This window comes from Trachurus japonicus, chromosome 24 (genome assembly GCF_045865225.1).
Source record: "Trachurus japonicus isolate A0001 chromosome 24, Traja_1.0".
Classification (NCBI taxonomy): domain Eukaryota; kingdom Metazoa; phylum Chordata; class Actinopteri; order Carangiformes; family Carangidae; genus Trachurus; species Trachurus japonicus.
Window position 1 is genome coordinate 14,927,301 of NC_140930.1, and position 20,606 is coordinate 14,947,906.

Consider the following 20,606-nt stretch of genomic DNA (forward strand, 5'->3'; position numbering starts at 1 on the left):
ACTGCTGGACGCTAAAACCGAGGGGCCGTCTCGGGCCGTCTGTGTCTTTACAGTCAATTCACGAAAGCAACGTGAACTTACGTGCCGCTCACACACTAGTAGAGTTACGTTAAGAGGCAGCGTAGCTTCAGCCACACACCATATAATACATCCATGCCACACACTCGCCGTACGCAATATTTTTTTTCGTAGGATGAGTCCGGGAAAGTCCCGCCTTCCCCGCCTCTGATTGGCTGGATGAATTCTCCTTCGATTGACGTCATCTCACAACAGCACTGTAGTAAACTAAAATACACACAACTGAAATATGAAATGTAATCAGATGCCATGGCGTAGCGGTTTGCGTTTTCACCTGCGGTGTGGTGAATCCGAGTTCGATCCCCGCTGGTTTCACATTTAAAAAAAAATTAGTTTTTAAATTAATATTCCAAGTTTACATTTTGAGTTTGAGAGAAGTGTAATTGTGCCATTGGTTAGGTTTAGGCAATGAAGAAAGGAGTTGGTTAAGTTTAGTAAAAAGACCAGGTAGAGGCTAGACAGGCCAGTAGAGAGAGTCCAAATTTACATTTTGAGTTTGAGTGAGAAGTGTAATTGTGCCACTGGTTAGGTTTAGGCAATGAAGAAAGGAGTTGGTTAAGTTTAGTAAAAACACCAGGTAGCGTGTAGACAGGCCAGATAAGTAGAGAGAGTCCAAGTAGATCCAGGCACTCATCACGCTTTGCCGACAGCCTGCGTTTCACAGCCGTTACACAGCTGTTTCACAACCAAAACAAACAACCAATCAGGCGAGAGCCCTTCTAGCCAATCAGAGTCGAAAATGGAGCCCATCTAGCCAATCAGAGGCGGGAACGGCGGGAAAGGCGGGACTTTCCCGGACTCATCCTACGAAAAAAAATATCGCACACCGTACGGGCAGAAGAGGCAGAGCTCTGTCTGTGTGCCTCACCTCTGAAACTACAACGAGACGGCGAGTGGCTTCTACGGCCGCTCTATAGCCTGTGGTTGATTTTTAAAATGTGAAGTAATCAGCTAAGTAATCTCCGTTTTTATCAAATGTACCGGTAATCTGATTACGGGTTTTTTTTTCTGTACTTGTAACGGACTACAGTTACCCTTTTTTTGTATCCTGATTAGGCTACGTAACGCCGCTCTACTCCCCAAGCCTGGCCGATACAGAGTCCCGATCCGATACTTTGGTAATGCAGTAAAGTTGTTAATGTAGATCAACTGTATCATCCCACTATTTTTCTGTTCTTTGTGCTCTGGATGTAACAATATCACAATCTCACAATAATACTCTACCTCAATAACAAGCCCATGACATTTATTGCAGTATTGTAAGACATGTCATGATATCAAACTCTCATTAGCACAGTAGCTCCACGGTACAATATTAATGCCGTTATCCAATAAGTCAACAACAAGAACATTTGGTGAAAAATAAAATAGTTTATCATGCCTTTCACATGAAAAACACAGAAAAAAAACCGCGCGGCACCCAATGCGCTGCTTTGGGTAAAAAGTGCACATGATGCACGTCTACAGTAAAAGTAATGGGTTTGAGAGTGCAAAAGATGATACATCTGAACGCCCCCCATGCGGCCCGTCTTCACTTTAACCCTGACATGTACAGTAGCTGATATGTCATATATCCCTGATCGGGATGTAACGTCCAATTCCGATCGAGTCTGAAACCACGTGATTGGATCGGGACATCCCTAGTTAAGAGGTATTTATGTAGTAGACTTTTATTTACTTTTATTCATATAGTAATTTGCAACACTGCTGCTGTGGATGAAATAATAACAGAAGATAACTCCGGAGAAGTTTTGGCCGACATAATAAACCCCCTCCGTACAACCTGTCGGGGTTTATTTCTCCATAACAACCTCCGAACTATACATTATCCCTTACATGTAATGCAGTATTACAATCTTAGACAGATACTTCTCATCAACATACCTTGGAAATGCACTGCATTGACTGTATGGTTTCTTAGGTGCCTCTGGATCACACACTGTCATTTTTAGTTATGAATATGGGACAGAGAGGACACCCATGCTCAGTGGACGACAAGGCTGTCCGCTCCAGACTGGCTTCTTTTGTTAAAATAGAAGGGTGCATCTGGAAAAGAAGAGGTCAAACAACATTTGTATCTAAAAAACTTAAAGGTTGAATATGTAGAATATTTATTAAAAGCTATATTTAAACATTTAAACATCCACGGGGCGTTTTGAGGGGTAGAATGAAAGTATTGCTTTTCCATAAAAAAAAATTTTTTAGTCTGAATTAATATCTTTAAAATTTTTTGACGGGCTCGACAATGACTTTCTGTCAACGTTTACATTCGTACTTGCCCGTAGCCGACATGTGGCTCAGTTCTCCGCTGTTTTCCTGCCTCCTCCCGGTCGTATGTGTTTGTTTTCAACCAAGCCTTTTTACTGTAATAATCAATCGGTGGATCAATGGATTATCAAATACATGTTAGGATGGGTGTATTTGTGTAGTCTTATCTGTCGTTTACTTTTCCCCCCCCAACTAGACGAGAGCAGTGACAGCGGAGGCTCTGAGCGCAGGTTTGGTTTTCCTGAGTGAGAGTCACAGTACGGAGAATGCCTGTAATGAAAGTATTTTGAACCCGGGGACCATATATTAAATTGATTTTTGGAACAGGGAGATGGAATAGGGGCTTGCTCCGTCCACTCCACGCATCGACCTGGTATTGCAGTAGGCCTACCTCCAGGAACGGTGCACCCCCCTAAACATGTCAAAGAATAACATAACAAGTCAGACTTACAAGAAGTTAGTCTTAATTTAGGCAATCGAAAGATCTTCGCAAGCCACTCATACATTACAGTAAGTGCACCTGTATTGCAGTCTTTACAGTAAACATATTATGGGAAATGTGGGATATTAGAAGCAGAGTTGCTATCCAAAGCTATTGAGGAGCTAAAATGCTGATATAAAAATTATGAACAGATGTAAAATGTAAAACCATGAGGTGTATCTCATGCAGCCAGTGGAGTACATTGATCCCAAACTGAATCTTCAATACGAATGCGCAAATATGTAGCTTAAAAAAAAAAAAAAAAAGCAAAGTAAAGTGGCCAGTGCCAATGATAATAGAGGTTTCTTATTATTACTGGTTTTGAAATTAAGTAATCATTCGCGTCCATTGTGTAATTTCTGCTAACTGATTGAAAAGGTGTGTAAACACGGTGTGAATTTTATTTTATCTAAATTATTTCTACTTGTTTTGAGGTAAATAGAAACAGGGCCAATAACAAACGCACGTAGTTCACCCTCCAAGACAGTAGGGGGCAGTAGCGCACCACTGGTAAACAAAGTATGGAAACAAGAAGTGGGAAAAGGTAGCGCTGTGTAAAATATTACGTTGTTAGACAGAGAATATAAACATGATTTCCTTAATATAAATTTGATAAACTGTCAGATTTTGTTAAAACAGTTGTATCTTTGTTCAGTTTCCACAGATTTCACGTTGACTTTTCACAGTCTTGTCAGTGTGTAGTTGCTGCGGCACCATCAGTCAGTGGGTCGTGTCCCTGAAAGACTCTCCCACGTGTAACTCGTCCAACTCATACTTACCTGGCAGGGGAGACACCATGATCAAGAAGGTGGTTCACCCAAAGTGAGGCCCAGCCATTGCACTCCGGCTGTCTGACCTTTGTGAATTCCCCAAATGTGGGAATCTCAACTGCATAATTTATGGTAGTGGGGGACTGCGTTCGCGCTGACCCCTGATCATGTTGTTAAATTATAAACCTATTACTCAGAAACATAGGAGCCGAATGAGGTGGAGGTTAGATGAGTGTTAATGGTTGACTTATAAAACACAAAAACTAATTTTAAGTTGGTTTATCTTCCTGCCTAGGTAATAAATGGTGGTCCTGTAAAAAAAAATAGCATATCCTCACATAACACAGCGAATCGTACCCTAATGAAAACACACTTCTGCGTCTGTCATGAATAAAACAGATGTGAAAGTTAAAGCAGACTCGTTTCAATTAGCCTTGTACTACATGTTGTCGGTCTACTTTTATTTTGAAAAGGGAGTACCGGAAGTTGAGAGTTTTATATAAATAGTTTTCGCTCATTGGACAGCTGTGGGTCACGTGACGTCAATAACCCGGTTTCACTATCCAAAATATTCAGTGTTACTACAAATTTGTGGGTTTTTTGCGTCGATAGCCCGAAAATATCGAACTGATCTTTCACGGGTTGATAGGACTTTATCTGCTGAACACTTTGTGATGGTTTGTTTGCAGTCAGTGAAAGTATTTTGAACCCTGAGTGAGAGTCACAGTACGGAGAATGACTCCCCTGCTTGTTGCTGTACAGAGTTATCGCTTCTCGGCCTTTTGGCTAAGATCAAGTGTAGTATCTGTTCTTATCAGTTTAATATCTGATACGTCCCCTACCCGGGGACCATATATTAAATTGATTTTTGGAACAGGGAGATGGAATAGGGGCTTGCTCCGTCCACTCCACGCATCGACCTGGTATTGCAGTACCTCCAGGAACGGTGCACCCCCCTAAACTTGTTAAATAATAAAAATATTCAAGAGCCTTTCCAGCTGCTCCTAATATTGGTGTGTGTGCTTGACGACGCAGCAACCTTTCATACAGTCAAAATAACCTGTCCATATCGACAAAAAATAAAGTTCAGTAAAACATATTAAAAAGAAAGAGAGAGAGAGAAACAAGAACCAAGTACAAATTCTCCATACAAGTCATGCAGGCTGTCCCCTATCTAGCAGCTCAGCTCTTCTTCTCATGCTGGTTAAACCCCGATAATGCTGTTCCCTGAATCATCCGGAGGGAACATACAATTATACATGACATTTCTTATACAGTTTTTCTCAATTGCTAAAACACTAAACCCTGTTGTCTGAACCAAATTCTCAGTTGCCCGAACCCACTGATTGAATCAGTCACTATTTTGGCAAAACCATCAGCACTTTTCACCTGTTTAGACACAACTCACCAACACATTTTCATTGTGATGCACCTGTGTTGCATAATGCTGAGCACAGGTGGCAAAAGTCAAACACAAGTAAAGCACAAGTTTCACCGGTTGAACACAACAACTCAAAATTGATCACACTTGTGTCCAATGATGTGAGGGCACATATACTGTAAGTAGTAGTTCAGGATGAAGTCCTGTGGCCTGATCCAGTACAGAGAAATGATGCTGTGGCCGAGTTATGCACTTCTCATTTCTATATTTTTGTACTAGGCTTACATAGGCTTACTGCATACAAGTGCTAAATGCACAAGATTTCTGTTTGTCTTTGTACTGTACAAGTGCTACGTGTAAATGCACAAGATTTCTATTTTTTGTACTTCTTTTTTCTTTTTTACTACTATGTACAAGTGCTAAATGCACAGGTTTTTTGTTTTGCAAGAGGAGAAGATGAGAGACGACAGGGTGAAGGAAGAAAGGATGAGGGAGGGAGGGATGAACTGGGAAGAAAAAAGAAGAAGGAAGGAAAAGGGGATGAAATGGATGTGGAGAGGGAAGGAGGAGGGTGAAAGAAAGGGAAGGAGAGAAGTGCTACAGTGTAAATGCACAGGTTTTTTGTTTTGCAACATGCATTTAGCCTACAGTGAACGATAAACATTTATTTCTACAGCTTCATGTGCTGAGCGTTGTGTTTTCTATTTGTCTATGTAGTGTTTAGTGGCTGCTCAGTAGTGTTTTTAATTTTGATTGACTCGGGGCACGATTTGACAACAGAGTTCAGTTTTGGGCACAAGTTGAACTGTTTTGAGGTGAAAGTTTGGTTTTGCAAGAGGAGTCTGAGGTTTTGTGAATGTAGCTTGAAAATTGGGGTTTGTGTTCACAGTTTAGAGAAAATGAGAGAAGCTTTCGAGAAATCTTAGCAATCGAGAAAAACTGTAAGTGCTTCACAGTTTGGGTACATTATGGTAAATAAACAGTTGTGTAGCACTGTGTGTCTCTTGGGCACCTGAAGCAATAACAACGTCAGTCCATCATTGTAGGCCACATATATCTTTGACATTGCTCCAATCGCCAATCATGAGAGGATTATCACATGCCGATGGTGACAAAATGTGAAGTTGCCTTAATTCTCTTCAAATATTCATTGTTTGATCACCTTTCTTAGCATCGTTACTTGTTTGAAATGATACGGTAATTGCTATAACACATTAGCGTGCATTCGTAATTTCTGTTGACTGATTGAAAAGATGTATAAAACACGGCGTGAATTTTATTTTATGTAAATTGTTTCTAGTCGTGAGTTAAACAGAAACAGGAGGGAGGGAAGTGAAGGGAAGAAACAACGTAGTTCATCCTCCAAGACAGTAGGGGGCAGTAGCGCAACTTCACCACCAGAAATCAAAGAGTGGGAAAATGTAGTTGTGAGAAAACAATCTTTGTTTTTCATTGTTTTTAAAGATTTTTAAAATGTGGATAAATCGACGTTTATGTTAGTCTGATTTACCTTTCGCTGATTTAAACTTGCAGTGTAGTTATAATCATTTTTAGGACGCAAAATAACTGAAATAGACGATTTACATCAGGCCTTTTAACTTAAAAGTTTATGGTTTTTTAGTGGAAACGCAGTATTAAACGATATACAATATAAACATTATTTACTTAATATAAATTTGAATAACTGTCAGATTTTGTCTGTGTTCAGTTTCCACAGATTTCACATTGACTTTTCACAGTCTTGTCAGTGTGTAGTTGCGGCGGCACCATCAGTCTGTGTGTCGTGTCCCTGAAAGACTCTCCCACGTGTAACTCGTCCAACTCATACTTACCTGGCAGGGGAGACACCATGATCAAGAAGGTGGTTCACCCAAAGTGAGGCCCAGCCATTGCACTCCGGCTGTCTGACCTTTGTGAATTCCCCAAATGTGGGAATCTCAACTGCATAATTTATGGTAGTGGGGGACTGCGTTCGCGCTAACCCCTGATTTCATTGTTAAAAAAAAAAAAAAATTATAGAATAACTGAAAAAATAGTAGGAACGAAGTGATCTGGTTCTTATCTAACCCATAACTCCCAGCACAGAAATTAGTATTACGGTATGTTGGTTTACTCTCTACTTGGGTAATAAAAATCAGTCTTGTGAAAATGTAAATGAATATACCCTCACACATACATGTAATACAGTGAATCGCGCTCTAATGAGTATGAAACCACACTGTCTGTGCTCTCCATCATGTGGAAGTAAATCCAGGCAGCAAATATTTACCGATTATTCAGTTGCGAGACACAACCACCAGTTTTGTATTTTGTCTAACATTTTTAAATGTTTACACTGGTTTTTGTTCCTTATTCTGGAAACTACTGGATTAATTTTACATTTGGGAACTGGCATGAGGTATAGAGACTTTCATTGCCCCCAATATGTTAAACTGGTTGAGTTTTAATAACAGTGTGTGTGTTTTTTTGCATAGGTACCACGAAAATATCGAACTAATCTTATAGGACTTTATCAGCTGAACACTTTGTGATGATTATATGTTTGCAGTCAGTGAAAGTATTTTGAACCCTGAGTGAGAGTCACAGTACGGAGAATGACTCCCCTGCTTGTTGCTGGAAAGAGTTATCGCTTCTCGGCCTTTTGGCTAAGATCAAGTGTAGTATCTGTTCTTATCAGTTTAATATCTGATACGTCCCCTACCCGGGGACCATATATTAAATTGATTTTTGGAACAGGGAGATGGAATAGGGGCTTGCTCCGTCCACTCCACGCATCGACCTGGTATTGCAGTACCTCCAGGAACGGTGCACCCCCCTAAACATGTCAAAGAATAACAACTCAGAACAGTTTTTAGGTCTCTAATATAGATTTTACTGCACAATGAGGTAAGCAATTATTAGTTACTGCATACACAACATGTCAACAAAAAATAAAACCTCGTAAAACAGATTAAAGAGAGAGAGAGAGAAAGAAGAACCTAAAGCAATAACAACAACGTCAGTCCATCATTGTAGGCCGCATAGCTTCTCCTGAACTGATCATATACTGAATTTACGAAGGAGCAAGTTATGTTTGATTGAGCATATTGCTTACAACACCATCTACATCTTTGACATCGCTCCAATTGTCAGTAAGAAAATTACCAAGATACTTCACATGCCGATGGTGACAAAATGTTAAGTTGCATCGGTTGGATTTCTCTTCAAATTGTCATTGTTTGATCACCTTTCTTGGCGTCGTTACTAGTTTGAAATGAAGTGATAATTCCTGTAACACACTGCGTTCATTCGTAATTTCTGTTAATTGATTGAAAAGATGTGTAAAACACGGCGTGAATTTTATTTATGTAGAAGTGTAGAAGAAATGTATTTATGTAAATCGTTTCTAGTCGTGAGTTAAACAGAAACAGGAGGGAGGGAAGTGAAGGAAAGAAACAACGTAGTTCATCCTCCAAGGGGGCAGTAGCGCAACTTCACCACCAGAAAACAAACAGTGGGAAAATGTAGTTCTGTGAGAAAAATTATTTGTTTTTTATTCTTTTTAAAGATTTTTTAAATGTGGATTAATCGACGTTTATGTCAGTCTGATTTACCTTTCGCTGATTTAAACTTGCAGTGTAGTTATAATCATTTTTAGGACGCAAAATAACTGAAATAGACGATTTACATCAGGCCTTTTAACTTAAAAGTTTATGGTTTTTTAGTGGAAACGCAGTATTAAACGATATACAATATAAACATTATTATTATTATTATTATTATTTCCTTAATATAAATTTGAATAACTGTCAGATTTTGTCTGTGTTCAGTTTCCACAGATTTCACGTTGACTTTTCACAGTCTTGTCAGTGTGTAGTTGCGGCGGCACCATCAGTCAGTGGGTCGTGTCCCTGAAAGACTCTCCCACGTGTAACTCCTCCAACTCATACTTACCTGGCAGGGGAGACACCATGATCAAGAAGGTGGTTCACCCAAAGTGAGGCCCAGCCATTGCACTCCGGCTGTCTGACCTTTGTGAATTCCCCAAATGTGGGAATCTCAACTGCATAATTTATGGTAGTGGGGGACTGCGTTCGCGCTGACCCCTGATTTCACTGTTAAAAACTAATACAATCCCTGGAAAAATAGTAGGAACCAGATGATGTGGTTGTTTCTAATCCTAACTCCAAGCACAGATACAAAGCATTAATGTTAGTTTACCCTCTACTTGGGTAATAAATGTATGTCCTGTGAAAATGTAAATTAATATACCCTCACACATACATGTAATACAGTGAATTGTGAAACCACATGAAACCACACTGTCTGTGCTCTCCATCATATGTGGAAGTAAATCTTGTGGTAAAGATACGAGACACAACCACCATTCTTACTGTTTTGTATTTTGTTTAACATTTTTTAAATGTTTACACTGTTTTTTGTTCCTTATTCTGGAAACTACTGGATTAATTTTACATTTGGGAACTGGCATGAGGTACAGAGACTTTCATTGCCACCTTATGTTAAACTGGTTGAGTTTTAATAACAGACGAGGTTCATAGCAGATGAATAGATAATCCCTCCTCCCTCAACACGTTTGTGTCTAGCAAAACAGCACACTAAAACCTATCAAGTCCATCATTAATGAAGGTTTTTGCCAAACCCAGAGCGATAGATATTCTGGCAAAACCCATCCAAAAACTGCCCATCTGTAATGTAAATAAAGTTTGTAAGATTTCTCCTGATTATACATGTGTGTGTGTGAAAATAAAATCAAACTATTCACCTTTGTAGCTCCATGAACACAAAAGACAGCACAAATTAAGCCACTGTGCAACCAAGAAGCAACAACCTCTTGTTTTTTGTTTACTCTAAGAGTTTTTCACAGTAACAGAATATAAAACAAACATTTCTCCAGTTCAGTCTGCATTTAAAACATTGCAGTCTTCATTTAATCAAATCTATAACACTCCATAATCCCTAAAAAAAAAAGAAAAGGGCAGTTCTTTAATTAAAATAAAGTTATTTCTGTGTGATGGGGAATGAATTCTGGTCCATTAACTCTCCCACTCTGTCCTGCAGGGTGTGGACCACCTCTGCCAGGATGAAGACGTGTGTGTCGTCCAGGTCCTTGAGGATGAACTTCTTTCCCAAGGCCATTGTTTCATCCAGGTAGAGGAGGAACTGTTTCATGGCAGGATCACTGGGGAGGAGGAGGAGGAGGGAGCAAGGCAACAACAAAATAATGTCACTACATCCAGTACAAATGTATGTGTCAAACCAACTACAGTCTTTTTTTTATTGTTATCCCATTAGCAAAGGTGGAGTCACATGATTATAACGCATGGACAGATTTCCAGGTTTTCTTACCATTCAACGAGGACACCTTTGTGTACGTTGACCATATTGACAGGTGCAGAGGAGAAGTCCACAAAAAGTGAAGACTTCAAGACCTGCGGGTTAACAGACAAAGACAGGTAACTTTTCTACAAACATAAACAAACCAAAAAAAGCCTTCTCTACGTGAGCAGCTAACGTAGCACATGCTAAACTCAGGAGTCAACTTTAGTTAATATACGTCGAGCAAATGGGGAGAAATTGTCCGTATTTCAATTAGCTCATTTTCTTAACATTGGCTCATATTAACGTTTTTGTTCGTTTGTTTTTTTTTTCCCCCAAAAAACGACATACGTTTTGTAGTTTTCTAGCATGTAAACAACAGCTGGCTTTTTGCTTTAGCCTCGTTAGCTTTGTTAGTGCTACAGTTTGTTACTTATTAAGTTAACAACCCAGGTGATATTTTAAATATACACGATGTTACGACGATATTCAAAATAAACATGAACCTACCTGACACTGTTCAGACGATTAAACTTTAAAGAAACGAGAGACTTTGACAGTCAGATGGTGAAACTTTAAATCTGTTAGCTTGTCGGTGTATCATGGGGCGACGTACGGTGTCTGGCGAGGGACAATCTTATGCAATACGAAAGAAGTTCTTCTCCTTCTTGTGGTTTTATGGCAGCTGCCAAACAACGTTACAGTGCATCACCGCCACCTACTGTACCAAAGTTGAGTATGTGGCATCAGTATGAATCATGGATCTGTTATTGTAGTTTTTTCATATAATAGATCCATGGTATGAATACACAGCACTTCATTTGGGATGTCTGTGTACATCTGCATACTCAGGCCATTATCCAGTCAGCCAGTCATGTGGACAGAATAATGCATAACATTAGGCAGTAAAGAAAATATGATCTTGAGAGGGTGGTCGGGGGGTTATTGTTAGTATTACCCGTGCTAGTATTAGTATTTATGTCGTCTGAAACTGGTTTCAATAAGCTCATTCAGTAGGATGAATGAGTAAAACCTTGGTTATTTTGAGGTTGGTGCTTGGGTAAGTGTTTTACAGATGGAAAAATGTTGACGTTGGAGTCTGTAATTTGGTTAAAAGCTCCAGTTGACTGTATATATGTCATATAACATATTATTGAACATCTACTCTCAAAAACAACAGTGAAAGTCCTGCCCTTTAATGTAAATATCTCACAATATTCAAACACACCAAGAGAATTAAGTCACATATAGTAAGTAAAGCAACATCTTTGATACTGGACATTTTATATTGCCTCTGTTTCTATGGTCATATCACACAAACCTAAAAGAAAATTGTAGTATTAATATTGTAAAAATAAATACAGTATATAAAGATGAGATGTAAAGTGTAAAGCAGCTTTGTGGTGAAAATGAAACACTGAAGAAAGTTTGTAGACTCGTCAAATAAAGCCTCCAGCTTTAGACATGTATTTATTGTCAGCATTACTAGTGGCAGTTCAGAAATTAAAAACCAATTACTTTCTTAGTCCCATACAAATAAATAAAGCAACCTGAACTAATATTAATACAGGTCCATTTGAGGTAAGGCTGAGGAAGGAATAGGTTTTGGCACACAATGACTGTCATACTGTGTATATGTTATAATAAAATGTAAATATAAAAATAAAATCTGAAACCATTGCTCTGGTCAAAAATGTAAGGAGCATTAGTGGCTTCGTCATGTCAGTGGAGTGTGTCTGATACATTATGAGCATTATGCACCACGTATTAAGTAAAACTGCTAAGGTTCTGATGAAATAAAATGAAATCCAGAAAAATAAATAAAATCTAAAATCAATTTTCATCATCTGAAATTTACTTGTAAACTTATTAATCATGTGCTTTAAAAATTCAACCGATCTGACTCTTTCGTTAGACCAATCTAGGAGAATGACATAGGATAACAAAATCAAATCATCACAACTCACAACCTTTCAAAGATATCAATGAGTAAAATACATTTAATTGCCCCTAATTACACTAAGATCACATTAGTGGGCGTTTATGTAAGTGTGCAACAAGAAGAGAGTTATGTTTTTAATCTGGTTAGGGTGTGGGTGGGTGACAGTGCTCTCCTCTATTTCAAGTACATGGTTGGTTGGGTCTGCTGTGTTCATATGTTTCAGTCAGTGGCTGATGTAGCTCTTCAGAGCTTCCTGAATGAACTGGAGGCTCCGCTTGTACAGGAACGAGTCCTTCTTCTCCGGCTTGCATATGTTGAGATGATCTACATCCACCTCAATGAGCTCACCGATGCCGAGATCTGAAACCAAATCAGAGGTAAGAACTAACGGACGAGATCACACATACTGCTTTCTACATCCATATTTAAATTAATAGTTCAACATTTTGGCAAATTCTCCCATTGCCATAATCCCTATAGTCATAGGGTAGGTTCATTTACCATTTACCTGTTGTTTTTGAGGCAAACGCGTAGCCGGAACTACATCCCAGACACGGCTGCTGGGCGGAGTGATTTCAAAAGCGCAAATAGTTCAGAGTATTTGCTTTGTGTGTTGTAATGTTGCAGAATTATGCATGATTATTTCATAGCGTGGTAAATGTGCAGGTAACAACTTGTCCACAAGAGTATTTTGGAGTTGTTGGATTGTGTATTTGACGAGTTTGATGAGGGACAGAGGACCTGTACCGTTCACCTCTATTGTGTTCGCTGAGCAGTTCTGACCTGCGGATCTCAAAACAACATGCATCGATTTATAGGGATTATGGCAATAGGCGAATTTGCCAAAATGTTGAACTCTCCCTTTAAGCTATACATCACAGATACAGTAAACATGTCTTATTTATTTCTCATGTGAATGAGTGTTACATACTTGCTGACTGTGTGGGTACCACCAGTATCTTGATCATGGGGCCGATGTTTGTTGGCAGCCTCTCTGCAAAGCTCAGGACCTTGATTTCCTTTTCCTTGGCCATGTTCAGGAAGTTTTCATTCAGGTTACGCAGCGCTGGTGAATCTTGAAACACAAGGAAAGCAACTCTCAGTAGGTACTGAACAAGCTCCACTCAACGCAAACAGTCTTTGACCTTTGAGAATTGATTGTGTTCACCTACCTTTACAAAGCTCTCTGACTTCTATAGAGGGAAAGAGGAGATATCTGACATTGACCGAGTACTCAGCCATAGAAGTGCCGCGGTGAGGAACACTATAGAACATAATGCCCTTGGTGTTTTTTAACAGCTCGTGCATCTCTGGGTCCTCTGCAGCATCAAGCAGCATTTTCTTCACAAGCAATCCTGACAATGTTAAAATTAAACAAGAGATTACAGACAGATAAAGAAACTTTAAATTAGGCACATACAGACACTATTCATTTCATTTCCTGAGTAGATGTGAGTGAAAATCTAACGCTTGTGGAAGGAACAGTCTGACAAAATACCTCCCATACTGTGGGCTACCCAGACCACAGGCCTCTCTCCGATCCCCGCCAGCTTTAACTTCTTTAGCAGCTCTTGACTTCTGTAGGCCAAGGACTTCCTGCAGAGATGAAACCAAAGATTGGGTCAACCGTTTGCTCAGCAACAGCCTGTTGGAATTGTATAATTACGGACATTTTGCACAAATTGTATCTTTAAATATTGAAGCTACAGTTCTGAGAGAAATTAAATGTTAATATTAACAATATATCATGCTGAAACCTCAGTGGATACTAAGAAATGTCAGATTCTTCACCTCTGATTCTCAGCAGGACACTTGGCCATCCAGTCACTGAGGTGACTGTCATACTCCACTGACAGCACTCTCAGATTTGGACAGTCAGCAGCCAACCATGACTGTTAATAAAAGCGGACACAACAACACAGAGAAACAACAGTGAGACCTCACATGTACTTAGCCTGTCAAAAACTATGGCCATGAAGAATAAACCCCATAGTTGATCTAGTTTCAAGTTTTTAGGCAGAAAAACCCCAGGACATTAGTGTAGTGAGCTCCACAGTAATAAGAGGAATTGGGTTGATTTCTTACCTTAGGCCAGCACTCTGTGTAGTCATCCTTGCTTTCTTCCTCTTTCTCTTCCTCTTCCATGTTGCGGTCCTTCTGCCTCCATGTTTTAAATGCTGCCCCTAGAATCCCATGGATGAAAAGCACGTCTGCTTTGATTTGCTGGCTGGAAAAGATAAGCAATCGTCAAAGACAAGTTTGAATTACAACATAAAATAAAATGAAGCTAATCATAAAAATTATATGACAAGAGGAATAAATCGTCTTCCTACTTGCCACGTGTTTGTGGATGGAGGATGTAGACACCATCTTGATATTTCTCTTTCACCGTCTCCCTATCCAAGTTGGCAAGAGCGCGAGCTGCGTGAGACGCCTGCATGACATGAGGGGACTGCATCATCTCAGCCAGGACAGACACCCAGCCTGAAGGTGAGACAAAGGGGAAAAAGAAATATTGGATTGATTATATATAATATGTTGTAAGAATTGTGATATAAAGTATTGAATAAAAAAATTAACAAACACAAAATATGAAACCTGTAAAACATGTGAGTTGACAAACAGCTGATAATTGTGATGACAACTTAAAAAAAACTTTTTGGAATGATCAAGTCTTTGTAATTGTGAATTTTTAATCTGTAGATGAAGTTGGCAAATGCAAAAAAGAGGCTTTAAATTATGTTTCTATCAACATACAGTCAAGATTGCTCATGTGCAGAACCTTCATCTGATGTGTTACAGACCTACCGGACTGGGCTATGGCCTGGTGGACGCTCTCGTTGAGCGCCAGGTTTCCAATGATTCGAACAATGTTCCTCTGGATCTTCAGGGAGTCGGTACGGAGCTGATAGACCCTCTGCAGGAGCTGCAGGCCCCCGTTGGCAACTATGTGATCGCAGTGGCTCTGGACCTGCAGACGAGAAACAAATGTTGCAGTAAGTTCAGCACACTCTTGTTCACGTCATCGTAATTATCATTAAGTCACATTCTCCACACAATTTATTCTGACTCACCGAGACGGTGTTCACCTATGGAGCACATTAACTGGTGGAATAATGAGGTAATAGCAGTTTCTACAAAGAGGCCTTTGTGTTGAAATGACTTTTTACTTTGATTACGATTAAACTGCAGTGGAAGAACAAGACGTGCTGTAGGTTGCACATTGATGGTGATTATGATTAGTTTGACAAAAGTAATTGTACAATTGGACTTTGCCAGACACAATCATGTTTACAGGCACAATGGACATCATTACCTTTGAGTGCTGCACCAGTGCCTGCAGACAGAAGGATTCAACCTTCTCTGAGGGAACAGAGGTGAGGCTCTGGGCGTAGGGAAGTCCGTTGCCACCAAAACACCAGAGACCACCCTGCAACATGAGAGCACGGGTGTTGTTGGTAACAAACATTTGGTAGTACAATAGCTTGTTTTTGTTTCCTTGGGCAGTCTTCTTCCTAAAAACCTTGGACAGACTACATGTACGCATAACATCCGTCATGATTACCCGTTGTGCTGCCATGGACTGAGTACTCTCTCTGAGGGCCAGTGATGTGAAGTACTGAACACATTTGTCCACCTCGGACAGAGGAAGAGAAGCCAGCAGCTGCCTCAGTCCATCCTCTGCTGTCAAACCCTATGAAAAAAATTGTTAACACACCATAGTTACCATCTTAAATAAAGCTGATACAAGTGGCCAATAAGGTTAAAGACACATACAAGTCACTGAGATACGTACATCTTCCAGATCAGGTAGCACAGGAGGCGGCCGAAAGAATCGCAGTTCCACCTGAGGAGTCCGGGCCAAGCCCACCGCTGTTCGCTGGTCTATAACCTGGGCTGCTGTCTGGTACTGGTAGTCTGTAACATAGGCAACAATAGGTGTGACCTTTTGCTCCTCCTTTCACTCATTGTAAATTCACTGAACGTGATATGGTTCAATGGTTTTCACATTATTTACCGTGCCAGTGATGATTGTCTGCAAGCTCTTGTACAGCCTGCAGTCTGATGGCTTTATTGACCGACTGGGTCCTCTTCAGCAGGACCCACAGTGCCACCTCATGTGGGTCTGCATCCACATGGCTGAAATGCTCTATAACATACAGATACAGAACAAACTGATAGGCTGAACAATTACAGAACAAAGAGTTAAAGGGATAGTTCAACATTTTGGCAAATTGGCCCATTGCCATAATCCCTAAATTTTAGAGTAGGTTCGTTATCTTTATTTGTCGATTCAAGCTATTTTTAGAACGGTGGAGCAGAGCCGCAAGCTGCTCAGAGCTACGCTACAGAGGCTAATGGGATTTCTTGGTTTCCCTTATCAATCTCATCGAATACACAATCCAACAACTCCAAAACGCTCTCATGGACAAGTTGTGACCTGCACATTCACCAAGCTATGAGATAATAAGGGAACGTTACAAGGTAACGAGGTAAATTCATGCAAAACCGCTGATGTTTTGATGAGGAAATCACATTAGCCTCCATAGCATATCTCTGACCAGCTCGCGGCTCGGCTCCGTCGTTCTAAAAATAGCTTGCACCGACAAATAAAGGTAATGAATTATCCTAAAACTATAGGGATTATGGCAATGGGCCAATTTGCCAAAATGATGAACTATCCCTTTAAAGTGGGTACAATTTCCCTAGGGGCACCCTGAAATTATTCCTACAGTCACTGTCTACAATGACGAACTATCAGGATCTACCTGCAGTTAATTAACTACAGCTATGAAGTTACAAACCTTGTGGTTGCAAACTTTGTTTCACCAGTCTGGCAGCTTTACATTTTTAAAAGGTCACAAGTCAGTTTATTAGAGACGTCACTGGAAGTTAATATGGGGGGGGAACAAAACAATAATGTTCATGTACACAACAATCTGTTTCACAGTAGACTTAATGCACAAACTATGTGAGAAAAACAGGATGTGAAATGTGCTTGGCAGGTGTTTCCTTTGGTCTTCATCTTCACACTGCATAAAAATGGCAAGGCAAAAAATAGTTTTCTAAGAATAAACATTTGTGCCTCAGCAACTTCTGCTTTCTAAGTGAGGACACGTTGGTGGTGTCATAGTTTCACACTGTAGACGTTCAGGTGAACTTGTGTTAAGACAACTCTTCTTTCTTACCATCCAGTGATCGCAGTAAAAGCCTGGAGGATAGTTCCAGAAACCGTCGTGCTGCTTTATGAAGTTCCCTCCTTGCTTTGTGCGTCAGCCCTGAGACACATGCACAATGGGGAGAAAGTAACTACCGTGGCTTTTAAATAAAATCAGCATTACATTTACAGTACCATGACAGCAAACCATTATTGTTGTAGTAATGCTTGTTAGTTGGTGATCGCTCCATGAAGTCATTGAGCCTTGACTAGTGGAAGTGAGATCAGGCAACAGACTGACCCAAATATTCAGACAGGAAAGATAGTTTAGAGGGGAAGGAAGGAAAGAACAGCAGGAAGTAATGATCGCAGATGTCATTGGGCATCTGGACATGACAGATTTGGTATGAGTTTGCTCATACAAGAAGTAACTGAAGCCAGATGTCATTCGGCCAAATAAAAATAAAACTAGTGAGAAGTCCTCATAAGGTTTCACAGGGTGTTTTTTTAAAAAAATGACCCACAACTTCCCACTAACAGCACTCGTGACATTGCGTGACATTTATTACCTGCAGTGAGGTTCTCCTTTTCATCCGAGGGCGTGGCTTTCAGATAAATGTAAGACTTGTACTTCTCTTGTAAAATTGCACTTGTGTCAATGGTCACAGCTTTATCCAAGGCTGCCACCTCATATGTAATAAAAAGACAGCCCCTGCAGATAGAGAGAACGGATACGCTGAGGCCCATTTCAATGTATTTCACACAAATTAAACCATTTAGGAATGTAAAAGTGAAATTTTACACGTCGGTAATGTAACTTACCCCATGACAACTGCGCCGGTTACTTTAGCGACCTTCCCTAAATGTCAACAGAGAGGACTCTGTATTAACCAGCAGCAGGTTACACAAAAGCATTTGAATCTGCGTATTAGATATTATTATTATTAGTGTATTAGAGAAACTAGGTCCATTGACTCACTTAAATCTTTCCACTGAAGCACTCTCTTCACCCCTGGAGGCCCGGCGGTGCTCAGTCTCCGGCAGCGGATCAAACGCAGAGCTGCAGCAGACATCCTCTTCCTCCTTGCTGCTGCATGATGAGACCAGGTTATGAATCAATTAATCAAAGACCATTTAGCCTTTTATCTCACACTGGAAACTGGTTTAAATGCTGTGTGGTTAATAGCACGTTTGTTAAAGCTAGTTTAATACCCCAGTACCTACATTGTCAGCTGTAGCACTTTTATCCCCTTGCACTTTAAAACTGCTTTTATCTTTTCTTTGGCTACCAACAAGCACCTTTAATCTGTTATTTTTATCCATCAGGCAGAGAGTACAGTATTTTTTCTATGTATTTTATATTTTGTACAATTTTATATTTAGTACTCAGAATGTCCTGTTTCACTTTTGCTGTGACAAATGAATTTCCTCTCGGGCGTTTATAAAGTTTAAGTTAACCCTAACCATTACAAAAGTAACAGTACCAACCTGTGACACATAATTACAGCCGACTACAGTCAGATAAACTGTGTTAAGGTTTTAACTCATCCACAAGTCGTGTAGCGTCCTTTAGCTAATTTAGCTGGTGTCTAATCTGAATAACGAAGTCTGTCAGCCAGTCTAACCACATCATTGATCATTATCGTACCATTAAATAAACATTAAGACACTAAGTACTCACTCATTGTCATTTAAAACAAACATAAATGAACCTTTAATGTCAACTAACGGAAGCGTTAGCTCGTTGGCTAACGTGTCGCTGTCGCAGCTCACTGACTGTAAACTGGACAGATGACTGATTAGGTTAATTAATCTTTTCGTGCAGGTTCAGTTTCGTTATTTGACAGCTGACATTACCTTATTTATCGACTGACAAGTTTCAAAAGGACCGTGTTGGTGTCTCTCTCCCACCGCTGCAGCAGCGCCCCGGGTCATCACAAAAACACAACGTAAACTCGTCTCACAAATAATACGTCATCTGCCGCAGCTGACGCGAAGGGGTGAAACAACAAGTATGATGTCGATTAGGCTACAGTGAATGATAATATTAATAAACTAAAATATATATATATATATATTAATAAACTTTATTTAGATAGCACCTTTCATACAAAAAAATGCATCTCAAGGTGCTTGATCAAAACAATATCAAACTATCTAAAACAATATTAATCAAGAATGATCAAAGGCAATAAAACAGTGATAAGCAATAAAACAATAGCAATCACAGCTACAAGTAAAAGTTAGACTGATAGATTTTTAATTGTGTTTTAAAAACATTAAGAGAAGTTGCAGTTATCAAAAAGGAAAGTTTTAAGTCTACTCTTGAAAACAGAGGGGGTGTCTGCCGCGTGGATTTAAATTGGAAGTTGGTTCAAGAGAATAAGGACCCGATGGCAGAAAGCCCTGCCTCACAAACTACTTTTGTAGACTCTATAAGTTCCCTATACGAGGGTGCCTGGCCATGTAATGTTTCATAGGTAAGGAGGAGGACTGTAAAACCTTTTCTACAAATTCACTGAAAACGACATTAGATGTTTGCTGTTTGTTATATGTAATTTTTATTCACTCAGTGATTCAGAGTGCAGTAGTGATATGTTTTTTTTATGCTGTGAGGAGAGTTTGTCCGGTGAAGCTGAGGGGCTCTGGAGATGTGAGTGTCCTTCACCTCCCAAATTTTACTGCAGCACACACAGTTCCCCTGTCAGGAAACAGCAGACAGACACTAATACCAGCTTGAAGAGGTGGACCCTGCAATGCATAACAATCATGCTAAAAACACGAACTATTATCTAATATGTTGTCCTTATAAACATCTTCATGACCTGACCAAATTCATATTAAGAATAAGAAACACATTCCTAAATCAAATTATTACATCTCATAACCTTCACATATCTGGCTCAGGTTGTCTGCTGATATGTCAAAACAAGGCACTTTTGCTTGGCCAAAAGATACAAAGCAAGATAATAAATATTATGTTCTAAAATTAAATTTTTGCCAAAAAAAAAGAGAAGAAGCTGACATTGAGATCTATCTGTCTGTAACTTCTTCTTTTTAACTCAGATTACAGGTACATTTATTCTATAATTTGATTACTTAATCCCATTACATGTAACCAGTTATTCCCCAACACTGACTATTGTAAATGTTATAATGCAGGAGGAGGTGTTGATGCTGGTGGAAATGACTAATAGACTAATTGACAC

At 39.7% G+C, this 20,606-nt stretch overlaps 2 protein-coding genes, 5 non-coding genes and 1 pseudogene across 8 annotated transcripts; 6 read left to right on the forward strand and 2 right to left on the reverse strand.

The window, feature by feature from the left end:
• The first annotated feature begins 2,612 nt into the window (after positions 1-2,612).
• On the forward strand, positions 2,613-2,759 carry LOC146961699 (U2 spliceosomal RNA; annotated as a pseudogene).
• Positions 2,760-3,598: 839 nt separating this feature from the next.
• Positions 3,599-3,761, forward strand: LOC146961700 (U1 spliceosomal RNA). Its single transcript, XR_015035305.1, has one exon. It is a non-coding gene; the product is annotated as a U1 spliceosomal RNA (small nuclear RNA).
• Positions 3,762-4,363: 602 nt separating this feature from the next.
• Positions 4,364-4,554, forward strand: LOC146961701 (U2 spliceosomal RNA). The gene has a single exon (XR_015035285.1). It is a non-coding gene; the product is annotated as a U2 spliceosomal RNA (small nuclear RNA).
• A 2,248-nt stretch (positions 4,555-6,802) lies between these two features.
• On the forward strand, positions 6,803-6,965 carry LOC146961702 (U1 spliceosomal RNA). Its single transcript, XR_015035307.1, has one exon. It is a non-coding gene; the product is annotated as a U1 spliceosomal RNA (small nuclear RNA).
• Positions 6,966-7,603: 638 nt separating this feature from the next.
• Positions 7,604-7,794, forward strand: LOC146961703 (U2 spliceosomal RNA). Its single transcript, XR_015035286.1, has one exon. It is a non-coding gene; the product is annotated as a U2 spliceosomal RNA (small nuclear RNA).
• A 1,109-nt stretch (positions 7,795-8,903) lies between these two features.
• LOC146961704 (U1 spliceosomal RNA) lies at positions 8,904-9,066 on the forward strand. The gene has a single exon (XR_015035306.1). It is a non-coding gene; the product is annotated as a U1 spliceosomal RNA (small nuclear RNA).
• Positions 9,067-9,875: 809 nt separating this feature from the next.
• Positions 9,876-10,390, reverse strand: gtf2h5 (general transcription factor IIH, polypeptide 5). The gene is made up of 2 exons (XM_085770329.1): positions 10,328-10,390; positions 9,876-10,160 (listed from the first exon to the last, which is right to left on the reverse strand). Exons 1-2 carry the CDS (start codon positions 10,360-10,362, stop codon positions 9,980-9,982), a joined length of 216 nt encoding a protein of 71 aa, XP_085626455.1. The 5' UTR covers positions 10,363-10,390; the 3' UTR covers positions 9,876-9,979.
• A 1,360-nt stretch (positions 10,391-11,750) lies between these two features.
• Positions 11,751-19,359, reverse strand: serac1 (serine active site containing 1). Of its 2 annotated transcripts, none has more exons than XM_085770533.1 (17): positions 19,255-19,359; positions 18,377-18,477; positions 18,220-18,256; positions 17,967-18,109; positions 17,429-17,518; positions 16,258-16,389; positions 16,036-16,157; positions 15,805-15,933; positions 15,556-15,669; positions 15,048-15,210; positions 14,573-14,723; positions 14,325-14,466; positions 14,031-14,131; positions 13,738-13,835; positions 13,412-13,594; positions 13,171-13,314; positions 11,751-12,599 (listed from the first exon to the last, which is right to left on the reverse strand). In XM_085770533.1, exons 2-17 carry the CDS (start codon positions 18,468-18,470, stop codon positions 12,463-12,465), a joined length of 1,980 nt encoding a protein of 659 aa, XP_085626659.1. In that variant the 5' UTR covers positions 18,471-18,477; positions 19,255-19,359; the 3' UTR covers positions 11,751-12,462. The 2 variants fall into 2 exon arrangements, with proteins under 2 accessions (XP_085626659.1, XP_085626661.1); XM_085770535.1 differs by having other exon boundaries at positions 18,377-18,480; positions 19,255-19,343.
• Between the last annotated feature and the right edge of the window lie 1,247 nt (positions 19,360-20,606).